Here is a 22,564-nt window from a genome sequence, read left to right on the forward strand (position 1 = left end):
CTACTTTTAAAAGTATCTTATTGAGATGTCTTTTCTTTCATTCATTTTTTTTTTAACTATAATTTTAAATCGAGCAATTTTGATGTTAGAAAAGGTATAACATTTCAACCAGTCAGCATGGCTCTGACATCTCTTTAATAAAGTTCAGGCAAAGAATACTTTACTTGAAATGCTGATTTATTTATTTATTTAACATAATTCTTAGCATACGCTATAACCTTAGAAATGTTTTTAATTATTTCGTAAATATTTTCTTAGGAAGATTACTATTCAAACAATGATGAATTAGATAGCAGTGATGATGAAACTCTAAAATTACTAATGAATAATTATAAACAATCGTCTACTATTAGAGACTTAATGGGTGAAGAAGCATTTTTTGAATCAATTTTAGTGAATGTTGATTGGAGTCCAGCAGAATTAATGCTAATGACTCTTAAATATTATTTATCTACTAGGTCATCAATAACAAGTTTGTCGAATTTATTAAAACTTATTAATCGAATATGTGGTCAACAATTTTTGCCTGAAACTCGCTATAGAATTAATCAGTTGTATAAGGATATTAGTAATGTTACGTTACACAGTGTATGTCCAGAGTGCTCTCAATATTTGGGTACATTTGAAAATTTGAATAGTCATGTTAATTGTTCGAATTGCAAAACAAAAATTGACGTGTCAAATCCATCTAATTTGTGTTATTTTACTACAATAGAACCGACAGATGCAGTACGTGATTATTTAGAAACTCACCATGAATATTACGATTATGTGGTGAAAGAAAGAATTCATGAAACAGACCATATTAAAGATGTTTATGATGGAAAATTATATAGGAAATTTGTCAAAAGTTTAAGTAAAAGTGATCGAAATTCGTATGCTACAATGGCGTTTAATACTGATGGAGCACCAGTATTTGAGTCCTCCAATTTTTCTATTTGGCCAATTTACGGTATGCTGAATGAAATTCCTGTGCAAGACAGATTAAACAGCACAATCACAATTAGCCTATGCTTTGGATTAAATAAACCAAAAATGGGCATATTTTTACATGAATTTGTTGAAGTCTTCAATGATTTGTCAACGGTGGAAATTAATTGCAAAATAAAAGATGAAGAACGCAGTATTAAGATATTTCCACTAATTGCGTGTGTGGATACAATTGCTCGTGCTCCCATGAATGGATCCATGCAATTTAATGCTCGATGTGGTTGTGACTGGTTCTTACATCCTGCTATATATCATTCTGGCAGCATGAGATACCCATTCTTAAATCCTCCCGCTGAGGATAGGAATCGTAATAATACTATTGATTTTGTTAAACAGGCAATTGAAACAGGTAAACCTGTTAATGGTATGAGAAATGTTCCCTGTTCTCTTCTTAAAAGGTTTTGATATTATAAATGGCTTCACACCTGATTACATGCACTGTATGTTAGCTGGCGTAGCACAGCAGTTTACAGAATATTTATTAAATTTATTATCAAATGATGAAATAAATATTATATGAAATAATTGTTTTGAGTTGATAATAAATTATCAACTCAAAACAATAAAAGTACCTCATCAAGTAGGTCGTTTATCAAGATCATTAAAAGAACGATCAAACTGGAAAGCACGAGAGTGGGAGAACTCGGTTCTTTATTATAGCTTACCTATTTTGAGAATAGTTTTAAAAAATAAGAATCTCTTAAGGCACTGGTCTTTGTTCGTCAATTCATTGCATATATGTTTACAGTTGGATATCACTTACGCAGAATTGAATCAATCTAATGTAATGTTGCATGAATTTGTTTCACAAGTAGAAATGTACTATGGGATCACTGCTATGTCTTACAATGTGCACCAATTACTTCATATTGTAAAATGTGTTTACCATTGGGGTCCGTTGTGGGCATAGTATATACACTAATTGTTCTGCAATTTTACTCGACTATTGTCAAAACTTAAATGGTACTTTGGCTAAAAAAAAATAAAAGTATCAAAAATCACGTATTTTGGAACAGAAAAAATACTAGATCAACAATTAATTCAGCAATTTAATTTACCAAGGATAATTAAAGTGTTTTCGAAAGCTGTAATAAACCATTTTTTAATGACATCATCTGGAAAAAAATAACAAACGCTCATGTAATTTCTTTGCACAGCTCCAAGACTGATCATTTGTTCAAATCAACCATTTCCTATTAGATATTACTAATAAAAAAGAATTTACAATTTGTAGAATTCTTAAAACCAGAGGCAGCGTCTACTCAAGTATAGTTAAAGAAATAATTGAAATAGGAGATGTAATTTGTCTAGACACAAATCAAATAATATTACCAGCAGTTTTATTTTGAAACTGAAACTGAAGAAAAAAAAATATATTATACAAGTACCAAATAACTATTTTTATTGAATTGCGAAAAATTGTATTTTATTTCTTATTGTTTAATACTACCAAATCAAAAAAATTTAATATTAAGTTTATCAATGTTCAACAAACGTGCATAAAAGCTATACCTGTAAATATGCAGTACGAAATTTGTAGTTTTTATTTTGTAAATAAATGACAAATTATAATAAATATTATAATAAATAAACTGTACTTAATTTTGTTTAAATATATTACTTACTTTTTCACAAAGTTAAGCAAACTGAACCGTTTTTTTTACAAATTTTGAATAGCACACACATGCACACACGCATATATTTATACCTATAATTTAAAAAATATGTAAAAAACATATGGTTATATAAAATATCTTATCAGAATGTAATTTATACTCCATAAAAAAAATTACAGAATTTTTCCGGATATCGCGTGATTAGTCGTGCGACTAATCGAGCAAAAAAAAGTTTCATTATTACGCGTGATCAATCGCGCAACTATTTGCACGACTAATCGCGCGATAAATCGCGTAAATAATCGCGTGATAAATCGCGCGATATTTTTCAGTAGGGGTATAAATAATGTAATTTTATTAAGACATTGCTACTTTTGTATATACTTCATAAGCTGTACATACTGTATATTATGAATAAATATATTTTTTATGTAACATCGTATGATATTATTTTTTATTCCACTAGATTCTAAAGAAATATATTGTTCAATATCAACAGTTAATTATTATCCTTAATATTATTGTGATTAAATGAGAACGAAAATAAATAATATTATAATGAAATATAGAGGATTTGATATGCCATTAGTTCTCTTATTTGTCGTTCGATTGCTGAGTCATATTACTTAATTGCCAATAATAGATCATAAACAATAAACGATATTTTGTTCCAATTTTTCGAGCATAATTAAAAAATAAAATCACTTGGACAGGTGATTTATCATATGATAAATCACGCCAAATAGTCACGTGACAAATCATGTAATTAATCACGTGACTTTTGTCGCCAGGGAGCATTCTTAAATGGTCATGTAAAATCAGAAGTATACATAAATGAACCGAAATGTTATGAAACAGGTGGCAATATTCCAAAGTTTGCAAATTGAAAAAAGCACTATATGGTCTCAGAGAAAGCCCAAGAGCTTGGTATGAATGCTTCAATAAATTCATAGAAAGTTTAAATTTTGTAAGAAGCAATTATGATTATTGTTTATATGTAAATAATACAAGCAAAGATCCAATATATATATATATATATATATATATGGGTGATTCTGCCGTAACTGGCTCATTCTGCGCGCCTGCTTCCCAGGCGTTTACACATTTGAAAAAAAATCGCACAAGCGGTTTTTTGTATGTCTGGTATAACTAATTAAATGAGAGAACGTCTTCCAGTACTTCTTGAAGAAGTAGATTTATACACAAGAGCAAGAATGTGGATTCAATTAGATGGAGCTACTGCGCACTATACTCGAATAGTTAGACTATATCTTAATCAAAATTACCGTGACAGGTGGATTGGACGCACTGGACGTGGAGATTTGGGTGTTCGATGGCCACCGAGATCTCCAGATATGACATCACCCGATTTCTATTTGTGGGGGTATTTGAAAGATGTTGTTTATGAACATGAAACTACAACAAGGGAAGATATGATCCACAGAATTCAAACCGCTTGTGAAAACACACACACATATCCATACGGACATTTTCTAAAAACACTTGATTTGAACTTTTAACACACTAAAAAGTATTTTCTAGAAGTTTTGATGAAAAATTTTACTATTACAAAGCTACCTCTAGGGAAGCAAATTTTCAAGCTTGTATCACGTCGCGTATCTAAGATACCGAGAGCAAATCGAATTTTTCCAGATCCGCGCATTTGTTGTCAATTTTTTGTGCGCTTATTCCCCACCTACACTTCTGCTATTTTTTTTTCTAACATATCGGCGTCTTGAAGTAGCCATATGCAAAAAGGCAGAAGTTTACTTTGTAACATGCGTAGAAATATATTTTTTGACACTTTTGGTACTTCTACCAGCAACTTTTCCCCAACATCCGCTTCTGCCAATTTTTTTATTTATTAAGAACGTCGTTACCTACATTTGTACGGGTGAGAGTAAAAAAAAAAATAAAAATTAGAAAGATTAGAAATTCAAAATTTATAAATTGAGATTATGAAATGAATGATTTTGAATCTTTGGATTGACGTGTACGAAAATCCACTACGTATACGTCCCCTATGCGGCTATGTCTAATTTAATATGTAAGGAATTGATCTCGGTGAAGAATAACCTTGTACCTTATGACGACGTTATTTAAATGGCTGACTCTAGGACTATATTTTGATTAAATAATATCTGACATTTGTTTATCAACCTTTGACTCTGCCTTTAGTATTCTGTCGGCCCTTATTTTATTTTCATCATACATAAATACACGTGAATAATTAATTTTCTAATTAATTGCATGATTAATAACCGCTTTACACGTTTAAGGTAGTTCGACGGCTGCAATGGTGCTCTATCAGGGTTTTTATTGGAAAATTCCTTTTTTAAGATATTATGCAGTGTTATCTAATGTCAAAACCTTACAATTCATACTATCAAACATTAGAATGGTGATATAAATTGTTCAGAGTACAAAATCCTCTCAAAACTTGTAAGAGGGAGAAACACTGCGCACCTATATAGATATACTAATAGCAAAAAAAGCCTCGTTTGCCCTATCCAACTTTTTCTCCATGATTTGTATTGCTATTTTACACCATAAGCTAGTCTTTTAAAAATATTCTAAAAAAATTCGCTTCGCAATTCATCTAAACGTCCTCAAAATTCGAATTTGGTATAGGCTTCCTTGTTGAAATACAAAATTTCAAGCTTCAATAGCTCTAAAAATAATGTCGCTTGGGGGGTAAAAAAATACCACGTTGTAGAGGACACTTAATTGAACATGTAAACAAAGTTTAAGCAATATCCTAAGAAAATAAATATTCCGGTGAACCATCTTATCAAACTCAAAAAATTCAAACTATAACATCGAAATTGATTATTAATCTTAGTAAGTTTGCTGAATTCTCAATTTTCTCTACTTCAAATTTTCTTTAAGAACAATTATTATGTATGAAAATTTACAATTTATAAGCTATTTAAATTTATGTTCATTGTAATGAACATAAATTACATTTACATTAAAAGTTTTAGAAATGAGCATTTCTAGAACGCAATAGTTTGGTCGATATAGTTTTATAATAGTGCATAATATCACTACTGAAGGATGCTATCGATACCTTATGTGACGTATACCGAATAATTTCGATCGAATGACCTTACTATAGAACAATGTGAGTGTGTTAAGCCTTCTAGAGTGTTGTTAAGCCTTTTATTCAGTGTTATAGACTCATAACGATGTTTATTACAAAAAGGATATAATGCAAACAAAAGCAGTTAAAAATTATTTTAATTTTCTGTGTTAACAATCTTTTGTAATATACGTATGATAAAAACATCCAATACATATTCAATAGCATGTAATTTAATAGTAAAAATGCATTATTTTACGTAAGGATATATTTATTTACTCTTTTCTTACTATATGAAGAATTTAACGTAAATAAATCCACTTTTTTAGAAATTATTTTATATGTACAATATAAAAAGTATTAAAAGTTTCTGAAATACATTCCATATTGATTGGTTTAATTAATTAATTTATTGTTTAAATTTATATTTCCTTTTACTATTTTAGGTATAAAACTTATTGCCACATTTTTATTTTTTATTTTATAGTTGAAATCGTAGAATTAATTATTTTATATAATTGTTTATTTGATCCAAAGTAAAAAGTACAATATGTCAGTAAATTATTTATTACAGACATATTTCAATTGTTTTTTGCAGCATCCGTTAACACAGTGAATTTTTCTTTCAAAATGTCTATGTAGATGCGTATGTGTCAGATAGTGAGTGTGTATGCGTGTGTGCATGTGAATGTGCACGTCTGTATATATACAAATACTAGAATTCTTTCCTAAAAAGTTTTTTTCTTTTTTCTAACACTTTAGCAATTTAAAAGTTTCTAATTTGTCTTGTCCATCAACAAAACAACAACAAAATTTCTAATTTTATTAACTAACAGCAACTATACCTTGCTTGCTGACCTTTGTTCGGTCGTGTTTCGATAATGATAACCATATACAGTAAGGGGAACGAGGAGACTGGACATGGGGAAAACTGTGAGTGCGAGTGAGAAGCATACGGAAGTCCATTGGATGAAGAGAGACAGCCTTTCCCTCCCTCAATTTTCCAATGTCTCCCACTCTCTGCCTAAAGGTTACCTCTATCCTTGCCTTCGACGACGACAGGCGTAGGCTAAGCCACCAAAAAAAGGGTCAGGCCCAAAGACGGTCAATAGAGAATTACGTCCCTTCGCATGAAAAAAATACTTCTTGAAAATGTCTACATTTTAATAACTGAATATTACAAAAAGTGCTATACAGAATTATTTATACTGTAAAATCAGCTGATAAAAATTAAATTTTAATGATAAAAATCGGACAGTATTTGCACTTATATTTTAAGTATTGAAAAAATAAAATTTTTATTTTAATTTTAAAAGCCTTTTTCTAGGCCTCAAAATTGTTGACAACTAAATATAGTTTTTTGTATGTTTTTTTACGATGTTGATATTAAAATAGCTTTAGATAACTTTTCAATGAGAATGCTCGACAATTTTTCAATGTAAAGTTTTTGTTCTAATGATATCGCTTATCAAGAATAACTTGCAACTGAAGTCAGCCTAAAATAGCAATTTTTAAAAAAATACAAGAATCACAATTTTTGCGCATTATTCAAATAATGAATTTTAATTATAAAGTTTTTTCTGAATTCAATACTAATAACGGAATATTCAATAACGGAAGCCAAAATAGCAATTATTAACCGATTTTTTTCATTCAAAATTCGTTGTTATTAACTATTTATACGAAAAAATTGCACATTATTGTTACTTTTTATTTATTAATATTGTCTAATTTTAAATAATAAGTATACTGTCATAGAGAAAATAACTGACCCTCCGCCGAACGCCATTGAGCCTGACCTTTTTTTCTAACCTTTTTTTGGACTCCTTCTGCTCTTTCTTGCAACTCAAAGAGGAAGAGTGGGGAATGAGCAGGAATTAAGGGAGGGAAAGTCTTTCTCTCTCGCACTAATACGCGTTTCCTATGCTTCTCACTCGCACTCACGGTTTCCCCATGTCCAGTCTCCTCGTTCCGTGTATACACTTTAAGTACATTCCATACTTACAATCTAAATTATTTACATTTTTAATTTAAGATAATTTAACAGTTATCTAATAACGAAAAATTAATATTTTAAAAATTATTTAAGTGACATATATTTTTATTCCATACTTGACAAAGACGGCCACATTTAGTCCTTGAAATGCGGGGTGAATGAAAAATAAAAAAATTTACGGGAAAAAAATTTTTTTTAATTTAAAAAAATGTAGTAAGTTGTGACCCTACTTTTTGGGCTCAAATAGTGACCCTGCAGTCAAATATGGAATATAGTATATTGTGTACCAAGGGCGTAAAGTGAGCTTTTTTAGACCGAGTGTAGAGATTGTAGTACGAGTCGAAAGCGAGGTAGCACGAGCCGAAGGCAAGTGCGTCCCTGAACCGAAGACGAGTACTGTAAACCACACAAGGTCAAAAAGCCCGTTTAGCCCTTGGTGCACACCATAGTTATTGTGACGCATGTATAGATTTTCACGTTTTTCATGGCCATAAAGCGGGAGTAAATTGGCTGTTTTTTTACATGGCCACTAACCCTGGTAGAAAATTGAGCAGCGAAACTGGTGAGCAGACTAGTGACTGGCCAGTATGAAGTACATGTCACTGGCTAAGAAATGCTAAGTATAATTTATACAAATCTATTATACCAATAAACAGGTATAATAAGAAAAATCAAAACATATTTAATAACGATAATTGTTTTTAATTAAAAATCTACTTTAATCTACCTTTTACCCAAATAATTGTGATAATTTTTCAAATGTACGTGTTAAAGAGGCAAAAAGTAACAACTTAACCTAGTATGCTACGTAGTGTATACTACAGGTGGTACAGGCTGTCTGCTTATATCTTACTTATATTTATATAGCAGCACAATTAGTACCTAACCATACACACATACATCTAAGAGTATATACTAGATATAGTAGACAGGTTGTATATGTTGTCTGCTATATGTTATACAGCAGAATAACAGATAACACCACACACAGTTCTCACATTCTCAGTCAATGTTAAAAATGATATGGTATTCACTGACTCAATCATTGTTGATTAAGTGTAAATTATAAAAAAGTGTCATATATGTGCCGAAAGTCACCAATGATGAGGTCTGCAAAGTGAATTGCACAGATATTTTTATCTCATCAGTACCCACATAGCACGAAATATTCCTGCAAGGTTTCTGCGAGGTTTCATGAAAGGTTTGTAACCTCGTAAAAATCATACAAAAAATATTGCTGAAATGTTCGTATGTCCGCGCATAATCCTTTCACAATATTACTCGCGATGTTTATAAAAGGTTTCTCGTAATGGTGCAGAAAGAATTTATAAAATATTTCTACAACCTTTACCAGTAGGTTTCATGTTTAAACATCCCAACAGGAATTTTACAAAAATTTAAAAAGAATTCTTTTCAATTTCTTTTTATTGACAAGAGTGTGAAAAGAGTTCTATACAATTACTTAGAGATTTAACGAATGTCCGCTAAATTGCAATTTATTAAGAATTTAAAAAGAATTCTTTAGTCGACAAATAATTTTTTGTACTACCGTATTCTGTCGTTTGAAAGAAATATAAAAGAATTCTTTTCTAATAAAATGTAAGCAACGTATATCAGAAAAAGAATTCTTTTTTAATGCTTTAATTGCTTTTGTTAAATTACAACAATTTAATGGGAAATGAAAAAAGAATTCTGTTTAGATTCTTTAATATATTGTAACAAATTCTTAAAAAAATGAATTGCAATACACGTCGTTTAAGCTGTATTACATCTTTCTATTGAAAATAATACATTTTCATTTAGTTAAATACATACTTTTTAATCAAATACATTGTAAAAAGCATAGGAACATTATTAAGTAATAAATTATAATACTTTGGTAAAAGTGTTATTTTTAAACACTTTTAAACACTCTCATTATATGAAGTCATCCATTTCAAACTGATATATAATTATATAATTGTTGGAATATGTGTACGATCTCCCCCGACACCGACGGCAGATCCCTCGCGTCGCAGCGACTCTAGAAGCGCTCGCCGCCAAAACCACGTGATACGGCGCTGAGCTCGGCGGCGCTCTCCGCTCGCCGCCTCACTCTCTACGAGATAGTCGAGCTGCACGCACGCCTTCGGCTCTTGTCCCGCTCTGTTTAAGTTTACTTTAATAATAAAGTTACGCTACGCTCTATTACTTAATACTCTGTCTTTGCTTCTTTACTTCGTGCCACCTTATCGCGTCTGGATCCTTATATTCCGACAGGTTATGGGCCCAGCACGCTTCCACTGCGCGAATTAGTGAAAAGTGACACGAAAAAAAAAAATAGAAGAAAAGCCAAGAGAAGTCGAGACGAGTTGACACCTGTACAAAGACACGAGAACGACCTAAGCTGAGAAACAAAGGCAAAAGTCACGATGGCCGGAAAATCCTACAAATGGGCAAACCCGCAAACTGCACGTAAGTACGCATAAAATAAAAACGTGCTTATGAAACTCGTGAAGTAAAATCAGCGGTACGCGAGTGTATAAGAAAAGTGAAGTGAAAAATAAAAATCGCGAGATAAAAAAAAACCGCATTAGAAAAGAAAAGGCGCGAAAATCGCGGAAAAGAGAAAGGCGCGAATCAGTGTTGCATCAGTTCGGCTTGTCAGAACTCGAAAATCCGAACGCGCTTAAACAAAGAAAGTCGACCAAAACAAAAACGCATTTCCGAGAAGTTCAAACGAACAGAAACGCGCGGTAAAAATTCCCGGTACGAAGCAACAGGCGAAAGAAAGGGGGGTTGCTAGGCAACCGAGCCAACATGGCCGCCTCACCTCTCTCCTGCACGTAAGCTATACGGAACGGAGGGAGAGCCGCCGTTGCCGCGCTCTCGGCTCACGACGACGACGCGCAAGTTCAGGCGCACGCAGAAAAAGACGACGCTAGTTTAACCTGGCTCGTAATAGGTTAACACGCGCGTACATGAAAACGGAGGGAGAGTTGCGGTCATTACAATCACACGTAGCGGAAACGATACACGGACGCGCACGCATACATACGTGCACAAAAAGTTCGCGCTGAGTCAACTCAAACGTAAAGCGAAGTCAATACAAGATTGTGCGCAAGCGCACACGAATTCACGTGACCGCTCACTTGTTGCGCGGCAATTTTTGAATTTCTTAAACGCACACCTATGCATCTAGTGCAAGTCTGCCTGCATGCTGCACTGTTTACAGACACCGCGCAGGTGGGGCTGCTGATGCATGGGTAAACTAAGCAATCATTTAACGTATTAAACTAGCAGAAAATCATCTATAAAGAAATTTAACGCGATAAACGTGAACGTCGGCTTTCGCATCTAGTGTAAGTCTGCCTGCGAGCTGCACTGTTTACAGACACCGCGCAGGTGGGGCTGCTGGTGCGCGAGCTCACTCTGCAATAAATTAAGCGAAGAATTAATTCAACACAACGACTCTGGTTTATCAAAATAAATTAAGTTTGAATATTAATTACAAAATCTTTCGACAGCACGTAGCACAAGTACTGACTGGGATGACATACGCGCCAAGATTCTGGAGTACTACGACCTGAAGGACAAAGAACCAAATGAGAGTTTCTATCTTCAACTCTACGGCGGAGGCGTTTGGTTAATGAATTCTAGGGACGAAACACTCCAACTAGGTAATGAAGTAAAGTCATAAATAACAATATTTATATGTAAGTCTACACTTGTACGGAAAGTTTGACGGGCTACTAGCCAACGTAACGTACGACACGAAGTCTGTGCGGATCTGTGAGAGGTTTAACACGAACCCACGAATGTGACTTGGTACGTGCGCACGTACAGATACTTAGTCAGTGTCCCACGCTCAAAAACTAGACCCTCACACAGATCTGCCAAACCTGCTCTCGTGCTTAGTGGGTCTCGGACTGTGGGAGCCGTGCTTAGGCACACATTCCGCAAAAAGAGACTAAGTCGGTTTGGGAACTTTGTCGAAAAGTGACTGGACCGACAGCAAGGTGGCCCGATACTTGTGCACAAAGTATAGGGAGCTTTGCAGGGGTATCCTCTCAACCGCAGACTAACGTTTTTTGTATATTTACAGACATAAACATCCTCAGTTTGGAAGAAGCAGCCAGACTCCTGGAAGTGTTGAAAGCTACAGAGGATCGAGTGGTAGGGTTGAGAGGACCCGTAAGCCACTACAGCGACGCAGGGAGAGCAGGAGCCACTACGTCCACGCCCAGGGATGACGACCAGACATACAGCATGAATGAGATCACCAAGCTGTTGCGTGAGAGCACCCTGGCTCAAGTCAAGCTCAGCGAAAGGCTGGTAGAAGGAATGAAGTCCCTCGTGGAGGAGAATGCTAAGATGAACCAAAACTTCGAAAGGTTCACAACCAAGATCAGCGGAGATGTACAGCAACTGATGAGGTCCGTTGATAGTCTGAAGCTCAGAGGGCAGGATGGACAGGCAGTAAAAGATTGGCAGGAGAAGCCAACTCTTTCAGCCAACAACAAGCCAAGCATCGTCAGCTGTACACGCCCGGCAGAACCGATCAAGCTGCATCCACGAGGACGCGGACGTGGCTTTCGACCAGCCAACCGCAATCCGCTCACGCTCTTGGCTCCTGGACCAAGGGAGCTCGGACCTCCTGAACCCAGGTGCTCGTCCACACTAGTGGCCGACTCGTACGAGTGGAACGAGAAAAATGAAGTAAGGAGAGAACAGTCGCCATATAAAGATTGGCGCGTTGAATCCGCCGAACGTCTTGGAATCGCGCTCGACGATTTGAATGTAAGTAGACGTTTTTCTGATCAAGACTTAACGCAACTGAATAAGCTGAATTTGTTCAAGTCAATGAACTCAGGTAACACGAGTATAAATGACGCAAAATTGAAACAGATTAACATCACGCGAATGTACAAGTTAAAATTAGATTCGGAATATGCCCCCTTTGAGGATTTCTTATTCTCAGAGCTAAAGTCGCGAAAACTGTTCTACGTTTTCGAAAAGAACAATCAAAGTCTAATCTGTCCAGATGAACTCGAACACGATAAGAATATCATACGCGAGATAATTCTGAACAGAATTGATGATAAGTATCACCTATACACGATGAACATAAAAGATCCAGTTGAATTACTGGATAAGATTAAAGAAATTAAAAAGAATGAATTGAGAATTAATGCTCATACAGCCCAGAAACGACTCTTCAACTTAAAGCTCAACAAAGATAAAGAAACGGCCTTTAACTTCTGCTTGAGGTTTGAAGACCTCGTAAGAAAGTATGAAAGTAATGAAGGCATAGAAAAAATGAGCGATACGGCAAAGAAAAGTCTACTGTTCAACGCAGTAGAGCAAGCCTACCCAGAGATCATTACGGCAGAGAACGTTGCAAGCCATGGTACGGGTAGGAAATATACTTACAATGAACTAAAAGATTTAATTTTCCAGATTGACAACTCGAAGCAGAGAACCCCAGAAAAATCAGCCCTGCTCGGATTCGCAGAGGAAAGAAACCGTTTCTCTGACGAACGATCCAAAAGTAGGGAAAGGCCCAACAAACGGTGCGAGCGATGTGGTAGCACGGCGCACTTGTCCAAGGACTGCAAGCACGACGAGCCTAAGTGCTTTAACTGCAATAAGTTCGGGCACATCGCCGTAGACTGCAGTGAACCACGGAAAGGGCCACCACGAAAGAGAGCGACTGATCGCAACAGAAGTATCTCTCCAAAGAGAAAGCAGAGGAGAGAGCATAGCAGATCTCGATCAAAGTCACCTTTCAGACGACCTGGCACTCCTGCAAAAGGTACGACCAATACTGATTCAGTATGCATGAATGTGAGTCTGAATGAATGGGACGACGAGACGCAAAAATTTATCGTAGATTCAGGCGCGACAGATCATATGACAAATTCTAAACTCATCTTGACTCAGCTGCACGAAAAGACTGAGCGCGTAATAGGCTGTGCCAATAAAGACAAACGATCTAACATAATCGCAACCAATCAAGGCCAAGTTAAATTCGAACTATCTAACGGTAACGTAATAAAACTAGATAATGTTGTATACGCAGAAAATTTGAGAAAAAACCTGCTGTCACTCAAACGCTTTACAGATCAGGGCCTGTGCGTGTATTTAGATAACAAAACGATAAACGTTTACGAACCAAATACGAGAGAAAAGATTCTAGAAGGAAAGTTTGAGAATCCATTCTGGATAATCGATTTAAAGCCAAAATTAGATAACATACAAAAGATGCCCTCGGGTGCGCTAATTGCCCATGAAAGCAATGAAAAGATTGTTAAGAAAAAGGTGACATTCGCTGATGAAAAGTCAGTCATAGATTCAGCAAATCAAAGGAAAGAAAATGGTGACGAATCTACCGTAATAAATACCATTAATTTATGGCACATTAGATTAGGACATACGGCTCTGAATAAAGTAAAGCTTCTGAAAGGATTATACCCCGACATTAAACAATTCCGAGAAAATGATCATGGTGTGTGTTTGAAAGATTGCGAAATATGCAAAGTAGCGAAAATGAATAGACCGAAATTCGATAATAACAAAGAGATGGCCAAGAAACCATTGCAACGGGTCAGTGCTGACACTATGGGACCGATTACACCGGCTACTCATCCGAAAGGCTGTAGGTTCATAGTTGTATTAGTAGATAATTATTCACGCTTTGCCATGGCCTACCCAGTTAAGCAAAAGTCGGACGCCGCCGAATGCATAGATGATTTTGTCGTGAAATGTAGAAATATATGCGGAAGAGATGAAAAATTCTGCTACCTAGACTGTGATCAAGGAACAGAATTTACCAGCGGAAAGACACAGAAGGTATTGGATAAATATGGTGCTGAACTCAGAACAATTTGTCCATACACTCCACAGTTAAACGGCATAGCAGAGCGCTACAATCAAACCATACAGAAAATCACCAGGGCCCTAATGTACGATTCTAGACTACCAGCAAATGCCTGGGATCTGGCTGTAAAAGCAGCGGCCTACCTGTATAACTTGACGCCTCACAAGTCCATTGGTCTTAAATCACCTTTGCTAATGATCAACCCAGAATCAAAAGCATACATAAATCAGATTAAGAGATTTGGTTGTGTAGCTTTTACCAAGGTCCAAGGACAACAGGAAACTAAGTTCGATAAGCTCTCGAATAAAACAGTGTTAGTAGGATATACTGACACAGGATACTTGTTACTAAACCCAGAAGATGGTAAAGTATACGAAAGCAGGAACGTGCAATTCATCGAAAGCAAAGTATTTGGAGATATTTACAAGCCCGAAGATATAAAGAATTGGACAATAACAAACGATACTCTGAATAAAGAAACCTGGCTTTTTGAATTCGACGAAGAAAGCCCAGATCAACCGGAAGTGGTGATTAAGGCACCCAAGAAAAAGGGTAGACCACGTAAAGAAAATCAGAAAACAGCCATGAAACCTATTTCAAAAATAAATCACAGACCAGTGACTCGGAAGCAGACTCAAAGTAAGAAAATTGTATCAGCTGAAAAAGCACAGGGTGAAACAGAAGGTCTAAACATATACGACCCAGATGCACTGATGACGTTTGGTACGTCAGAATCAGAAAAAATGCAGGATAAAATTGAAGGCCTAAGTGAATATGAATTGTATACACTACTGACAGGTATTAATGGGGATCCAAAATCTTACCGAGAAGCTGTATCATCACCAGAAGCAGATAGATGGCAAGAAGCCATAAACAAAGAGAGAGAAGCACTTCAGAAAAACCGAGTATATGAAGTAGTCAGTAGAACTAGCTGCGACGGTAAAAAGTTAAACATCCTGGATTCGAGATGGGTATTCAAACGTAAAGACAGTGGAACAAAATACCCCGACTACAAAGCAAGAATTGTCATACGAGGTTTCAAGGATTCAAATTTGTATGATCTTTGTGAAACGTACGCACCAGTGTCAAGACTTGCACTAGTAAGAGCTGTACTGACTATTGCTAATAAACACGACTATGTGCTATGGCAACTGGACGTAAAAGCAGCGTTTCTTCACAGCCCTATAAAAAAGGATATATTTCTAGAAATACCAGACGGTTTTGAAGAATACGAAAATCAGAAACAAACGAAAGTTTGGAAGCTTCACAAATCTCTTTATGGCTTGAAAACTAGTCCAAAGAATTGGAATGAATACTTTTCAGAATTCGCTAAACAACTAAAATTCCAAGCGAACAGTAGAGATCCATGCCTGTTCATATACGCCGAAGACAAAAGCCGCATAATCATGCTGCTGTATGTTGACGACATATTGCTGACAGGCAATGACGAGCCAAAGATGAGAGAAATACAGAAAGAACTGAGTAAAAAGTTTGATATGAAATTCCTGGGTGAACCTAAAGAGTTCTTGGGAATCACTATAACAAGAAACAGTAAGGAAAGGACCATAAAACTGGACCAAATTAAATTCATAAATAAGATGCAAACGAAATTTGGATATGCACAAGCTAAAGGTCAATCAACCCCCATGGTAACAAATCAAGTGCTGAACAGACAACGAAAACAACGAGAGGAAGAATCAACAAATGACAAAGCTATAAACCAGCGTGGATACAGAGAAGTGGTTGGATATCTCATGTACTTGATGTCCGGCACCAGGCCAGATTTGGCATACGCAGTCAATATGTTAAGCAGACACCAACAAAATCCGACTGAACACGACTGGAAAATGGTAACAAGAGTATTCAAGTACATTGCTTACTCAAAGAATTGGCAGCTGACCTACAAAGGCCTGAAGGACGGAATGGAAACATTCTCAGATGCAAGTTTTGCAGATTGTAAAGACTCGCTCACGACAAGCGGACATGTAGTTACGCTGTACGGAGATGCAATAGCCTGGAGAACCCACAAGCAAAGCTACGTAGCTTTATCAACTTGTCAAGCTGAATACGTAGCAATGGGTGATGCTTGTAGGGAATCAATTAGCATAAGTTTATCTCTGAAAGTGATTCCAAACATGACATACTTTCCAATCATCTTATGGTGTGATAATAAAGCAGCAGTCGCTTGCACAAAGATGGATGGAAGTAATAAGTTGAGACACATGGCTGGAGTGTATGAGGACTATGTTAAGCAGTGTGTCAAGTTACATTATGTAAAAATAGAATGGATAGAATCAAAGGAGCAAAGAGCGGATATCTTTACCAAGCCTTTGCCCTCTGATAGCCATAACAAATTATCCAGATTATTGCTAGGAAATTAACAGATTTTTCATGTTACAGAATAACTAAGGGTCAGCCTGGAAACGATGTCGAGGACAATCGGGAGGGAGTGTTGGAATATGTGTACGATCTCCCCCGACACCGACGGCAGATCCCTCGCGTCGCAGCGACTCTAGAAGCGCTCGCCGCCAAAACCACGTGATACGGCGCTGAGCTCGGCGGCGCTCTCCGCTCGCCGCCTCACTCTCTACGAGATAGTCGAGCTGCACGCACGCCTTCGGCTCTTGTCCCGCTCTGTTTAAGTTTACTTTAATAATAAAGTTACGCTACGCTCTATTACTTAATACTCTGTCTTTGCTTCTTTACTTCGTGCCACCTTATCGCGTCCGGATCCTTATATTCCGACAATAATAATATATAATTATATAATATAACATGAACTGTAATTCTTAGAATTTTTCGCATTTAGCATATTATATAAGAACTTTTTCAAATAATGATTTTAATGACAGACACATTTACATGGTCGTTCGTGATCAAGTTTGAAGACTAGTAACAATCTCTTAATTAAAATGTTGCTTAATGCTAAGCATAATTAATTGTCGTTTACATAGTACTATTTGAAATAAATTCAATGAATGGTCATGGTAAGAATCAATCTCTTATTTAAAGCTTATTCGCTTACAGCTTAACGTAAGATGCATATTGAAAGATATAATAAAAGTACAAAAATATTAGATTCTTTTAGAAAATATTATTTCAATGCTAATTTTAACTCTAATATTATACTGTAACTTTTTTACTGAACTACAGAAATAATCCTTAATTGTAAGTCATGGTTAAATTTAAAGCTGATTTGCTTGAAACTTAAAATAGTTTTTTAAAACAATTTTCCTATGGGAAATACTAACTTCTTAACTATTTTATTAGTAATAACATTTTTTGCCCTATTAAGCGGGCAATAAAGACTTTATTGTCTGCTAAAAAAACTTTTGCTCGCTGGTAAAAAAAGAGTCACTTTAGTCCCGATTAATAGGTACGAAAAACGCGAAAATCGTTCGTATGTTATAAAAAATTTTTTCCGCGGTAGGTCAGATTTATTTTGCCATATAATTATTATTTTGCAAATGTTAACTTGTTTTTCAAAAGAAATTATATAAGACCCATTAGATTTGGAAAAGAATTTATATATACTCGAATTAGTTTTAGTTTACTCATTCTTCTTTGGGATGCTTTTAACCTTCGACTTGGATTTCTTCGCAGGTGGAACATCTTCTTCTTCTTGTTCATCTTCGTCTTGTTCTTTTTCTTCTGTTTCTTTTCATCATGTTCATCGGAGAAATCTGAAGATTCTTCCGAAGTAAAAATTACTGGCTTTTTTTGGCGCTTTCCTGTATAATTTGTCTCTTGAGATTTTTCTATTATAGCTTCTGTGTCTTTCCCTGTTGAAACGTTCGCCATTTCCTTTTCTAGTTGTTTACCCTTAAGGAAATCTGTAGAAAAATTAATTTTACCGTTACACTACGAATTATTTTGTACTTTCCCTGATGAAATAAATAACATATAGATGTTACATAAATAGAAAATATACTATAATAATATTAAGTAAAACTATTTTTACCAAACTTTATTGCCATGCATAAGGAGTGAAATAAACAAGTTATAATATTTTTCGACGTAAGTGCGGAAGTAGCGGAGAGCAAAGTCACATGAGGTAAACAATCTACTCTCGTACTACTCGTTTCGTATTAAAAAAAAAAAAATGTTATAACAAGTGCAAAAGTAATAAGCAGTTTTGACGTTATTTGTTGGCATAACAAAATTATTATTTCATTTTATTTCATCAAAGAATACATACCAAAAGGTCCCATTATTTTTTTTATATTTGTACTCCATCCAATTGGTAGTTGGGCTCAAATTTTTCATTTTAGAATGAGTAACAGGACCAGGGGGCCAGGCTACTATTCCTTCTTTTGGTTTGAGCCATGTTTTAGGAACCATGGATGTGTATTCCCCAAATAAAACAACGTAATACTCCATCTAAAAAATATAAATTCATTCTGTTGAAAGCCAAAGATTAAATTTTAATTAAGAATAATTTAATATTTTTTAGTGTAGGTGCATGAAAGTAGTTTACTATGAAATACCATAAAATAAATAATATAAAAATAAAATAAGAATAAATTAATGTGCTATTGAATTGATCATATTTTATATTAGTTTACTATAGTGTTCTGTATAAATTCATTGTAGTAAGACATGCACGATTTTCGTTTTTTTTACCTAAAAATAGTGACAAAAGAAATCGTTTTCCGAGCGGCTAATAATAAAGTATTTTTTATAACGAACAAAATTAGGAACAAAATAGATAAATAAAGTAATTTATCGCCCGCTAATTTTGAGTATCAAGGGCGTAAAGTGGGCTTTTTTAGACCATCGGATAGAGTATGAATCTCGGTCTGAGAAAATCCACTTTACGTCCTTGATACACAATATACATTATTATAACCCGCTACTTACTACATTCACAAATTTTGTAAACTCGCCACCGGGTCCACTACCAGTCCCACGCGCATGCGTAAACCAACAGATAATAGTACATTACGATACTAGTGGCATAAGTCGTACTTTACGGCACGGCGTGTATAAGCGCCCGAGCGTACCGAGTGCGCTTAACGCCGTTCCATGAAGATCGACTTATGACGCGTGTATCGTACGATATTTTATAGCACTGACTAGCATAAATCCGCTGTCACGCCTATCCGTGGCATTAGCAGTCCTTTTTTGCACCGTGAGGTTAGCGCCCGAGCGTAGTGAGGGTGATATGCACGGTGCAATAAAGGACTACTTATGCCACGGATAGGCGTGACATAAATGCGAATTTATGCCACGCAGTGCTATAAATTGTTTTTTTTTTTTTCGTTAAAGCAATAACTGTTTGTTATGGTGTGAATTTAGATAAAAAAATATGATGTGTATTAAGGGCAAAGTAGGTATTTCCCAGTACTCGTTTTCGGCTCGCTAAAGCATCAGCCTTCGGTTTGTTCTAGCTTGGTATGCAATATATTATTTTAATAAGTAACATAACTTTTACTGGATAAGTGCAAAATTTATGACATTCTTTAAGTGCATAGATATTTTTATTTTGTCATAGTATTTATTTCGAATTTTGATAATGTGTATAATACTATTTTTAGACAAATTATAGCTTGTAAAATCGTTATTACAATAGAATAATCAGTATTTATATTTAACTTTATATTTATATTATATTATATTATACCTTCAGTAATCTTATTATTTATGCTGGAATTTTTTTATATAAAATTTACTTTTTCGATACAGTGAGCGTAAAATGCACTTTTACCACATTTTCATTTAACGCATCTTCAACTGCATTTTCCGCCTTCTGTATCAAAAAATAATGTATATGTAAAATAATATACTATTTCGCTACTGTAAATGTCACTATTCAAAAAGAAAAAGTTTGTATGTTTCAGTAGATTACAACTGAATAATATTCAGAGATAATGGACTGTAAACATATTTCTATAAGTGCATTTCAATTTATTTTTTACCTGATATAAATGGTTAATTGTGTGGAAAAACAGATTTTGACGAACTTCCTATAACGAAGTCACCTCAATCAGCTTTGTGGCCTATACTTGGAAGAATTGTCCATGATTCTTTATAATGAAGTTTTTTTAGTTGGTGTATACCATGGTCATGAAAAACCAAATTCTGTGGAAACCTACCTAAATCCTTTTATTGATGAGTATCTTGAATAACATAAAAATGGCTTCATTCACAAGGGTCAGCGATATTTTGTGAATATTAGATGCCTTATTTGTGACAGTCCTGCCGCAAGTTATATTTTATGCACAAAGCAATTTAATGGCTATTATGGCTGCAGGAAGTGCACTGTTAAAGGGGATTGGAAGTCTCGCTTAGTATTTTTGTACGAAGATAAGTCGCTTAGAACCAATGATTCTTTTCGTTCACGTGTTCAAATGGAACATCACAATGGAACGTCTCCTTTAGACCACTTAACCCTTGATATGGTTATTACTCCACGAACAATGCCAAATCTAAATATTCTGCAACTGGATAGTTTATCAAATTCTTTTGTCGGCTTAAGTCCCTATATACATAAAGATTTCGCAAGAAAACCACAAACACTCATGGAATTAGAACGTTGGAAGGCAACCACTTTTCAATTATTTTTATTGTATGTAGGACCAATTATCTTACAGAGTATACTTCCTGAAGAGTACATGGAGCATTTCAACGTTTTAAACTGTGCTATTCGCATTCTATGCCACCCTACTATGCATCAGGAATATAATAATTACGCAAAAGAATTATTAGTTTATTTTGTTAGTAAATTTAAAATTCTTTATGATGAAAAATGGGTCACATGGAATATAATTAACTTGATACATATTGCTGACGATTCGAAAATGTTTGGACCATTGGATAAGTATAACGCTTTTCCGTTCGAAAATTACATGCAAACATTAAAAAGAATGGTGAGAAAAAACGAACAAATACTTCAACAAATACATAGGCGATTAGCGGAAAGAAGTGGTTTTGTCGAAAAGAAACATTGCAATGAGGAAAACTATGTACCATTAATGACCCAACCTGCGGCTAACAGAACTCTTCCGAGAGGTTGTCACAGTAGTCATCGTTCATTGCGATTTCCTGATTTTGAATTAAAAGATTCTAGGCCGAACAATTGCTGTATTACAGCGGAAAACAATATAATCGTTATAGAACGGATTTGCAAACAAGGAAATGAAGATGTGATAGTTGGTAGAGAATTTTGAACTAAAGAAGACATTCCAAACTGTCCACTTGAATCTACCAAAATGGGAATTTGCGAAGTAAAAAATTTGTCAGGGATGAAAATTATTTTACTCAAAAACATACGCAACAAAGCGTGCTTATTTTTTCATGATCAGAAGTCCTACGTTATACCCTTACTACATCACAATTAAATTAATGGTAAATAATTACTTATACTATAATTTATTAACTATGTTTTTTTCGCTTGAAATTTATTATACCATACATTACACCGGCACACAAAATAAAAAAAGTTGTCTGCGCCAGAAATCAGACCTATCTATCTTTATGTTTTTCGGGTCGCTGAATTCGAATATAAGATCAGTTAGACCCCATCACGTCAGGGTCAAGGTCAGTTTGAGGTCAAATTAAGAAGAAAAGGTTTAAAAAAATTAAAATGCCATAAATTTATGTTTTTTCGGTCGCTGAATCCGAATCTGGAATCAGTTTGGCCCCATCTCGTCAGGTTCAAGGTCAGTTCAAGGTCAACCTGAGAAGAAATGATTAAAAGAAATAAAAATGCCATACATTTATGTTTTTTCGGTCGCTGAATCCGAATCCGGGGTCAGTTTTACCCGATCACGTCAGGTTCAAGGTCAGTTCGAGGTCAAATTGGGAAGTAACGGTTAAAAAAATTAAAATGCTGGCCATCTTGATTACTTTCCTCTTAATCTAGGAGATGTCAGTGAAGAACAGGGAGAACGATTTCATCAAGATATAAGTGTAATGGAGAATCGATACCAAGGAAGATGGAATGTCAACATGATGGCAGAATTTTGCTGGACACTGAAGAGAGACATTAAAACAAATAACAAAAAGAAACCCATTGCATA

The 22,564-nt window shown here is 35.1% G+C and overlaps 3 protein-coding genes across 5 annotated transcripts; 2 read left to right on the forward strand and 1 right to left on the reverse strand.

Annotated features, from left to right (window-relative positions):
* Positions 1–233: 233 nt before the first annotated feature.
* On the forward strand, positions 234–3,022 carry LOC116418290. The gene is made up of 2 exons (XM_031933351.2): positions 234–616; positions 716–3,022. The coding sequence occupies exons 1-2, from the start codon at positions 322–324 to the stop codon at positions 1,393–1,395; spliced, it is 975 nt and encodes a 324-aa protein (XP_031789211.1). The 5' UTR covers positions 234–321; the 3' UTR covers positions 1,396–3,022.
* A 6,594-nt stretch (positions 3,023–9,616) lies between these two features.
* LOC103317455 lies at positions 9,617–17,227 on the forward strand. 3 transcript variants are annotated; one of them, XM_031933349.1, is made up of 5 exons: positions 9,618–10,138; positions 11,191–11,343; positions 11,769–12,463; positions 13,124–13,478; positions 16,944–17,227. In XM_031933349.1, the coding sequence occupies exons 1-5, from the start codon at positions 10,096–10,098 to the stop codon at positions 16,946–16,948; spliced, it is 1,251 nt and encodes a 416-aa protein (XP_031789209.1). In that variant the 5' UTR covers positions 9,618–10,095; the 3' UTR covers positions 16,949–17,227. The 3 variants fall into 3 exon arrangements, with proteins under 3 accessions (XP_031789208.1, XP_031789210.1, XP_031789209.1); XM_031933348.1 differs by having other exon boundaries at positions 9,617–10,138; positions 11,769–13,478; XM_031933350.1 differs by lacking the exon at positions 13,124–13,478 and having other exon boundaries at positions 9,617–10,138.
* A 679-nt stretch (positions 17,228–17,906) lies between these two features.
* LOC100679133 lies at positions 17,907–19,374 on the reverse strand. The gene is made up of 2 exons (XM_031933359.2): positions 18,742–19,374; positions 17,907–18,376 (listed from the first exon to the last, which is right to left on the reverse strand). The coding sequence occupies exons 1-2, from the start codon at positions 18,752–18,754 to the stop codon at positions 18,036–18,038; spliced, it is 354 nt and encodes a 117-aa protein (XP_031789219.1). The 5' UTR covers positions 18,755–19,374; the 3' UTR covers positions 17,907–18,035.
* Between the last annotated feature and the right edge of the window lie 3,190 nt (positions 19,375–22,564).

This window comes from Nasonia vitripennis, unplaced genomic scaffold (assembly GCF_009193385.2).
Source record: "Nasonia vitripennis strain AsymCx unplaced genomic scaffold, Nvit_psr_1.1 unplaced0148, whole genome shotgun sequence".
Classification (NCBI taxonomy): Eukaryota; Metazoa; Arthropoda; class Insecta; order Hymenoptera; family Pteromalidae; genus Nasonia; species Nasonia vitripennis.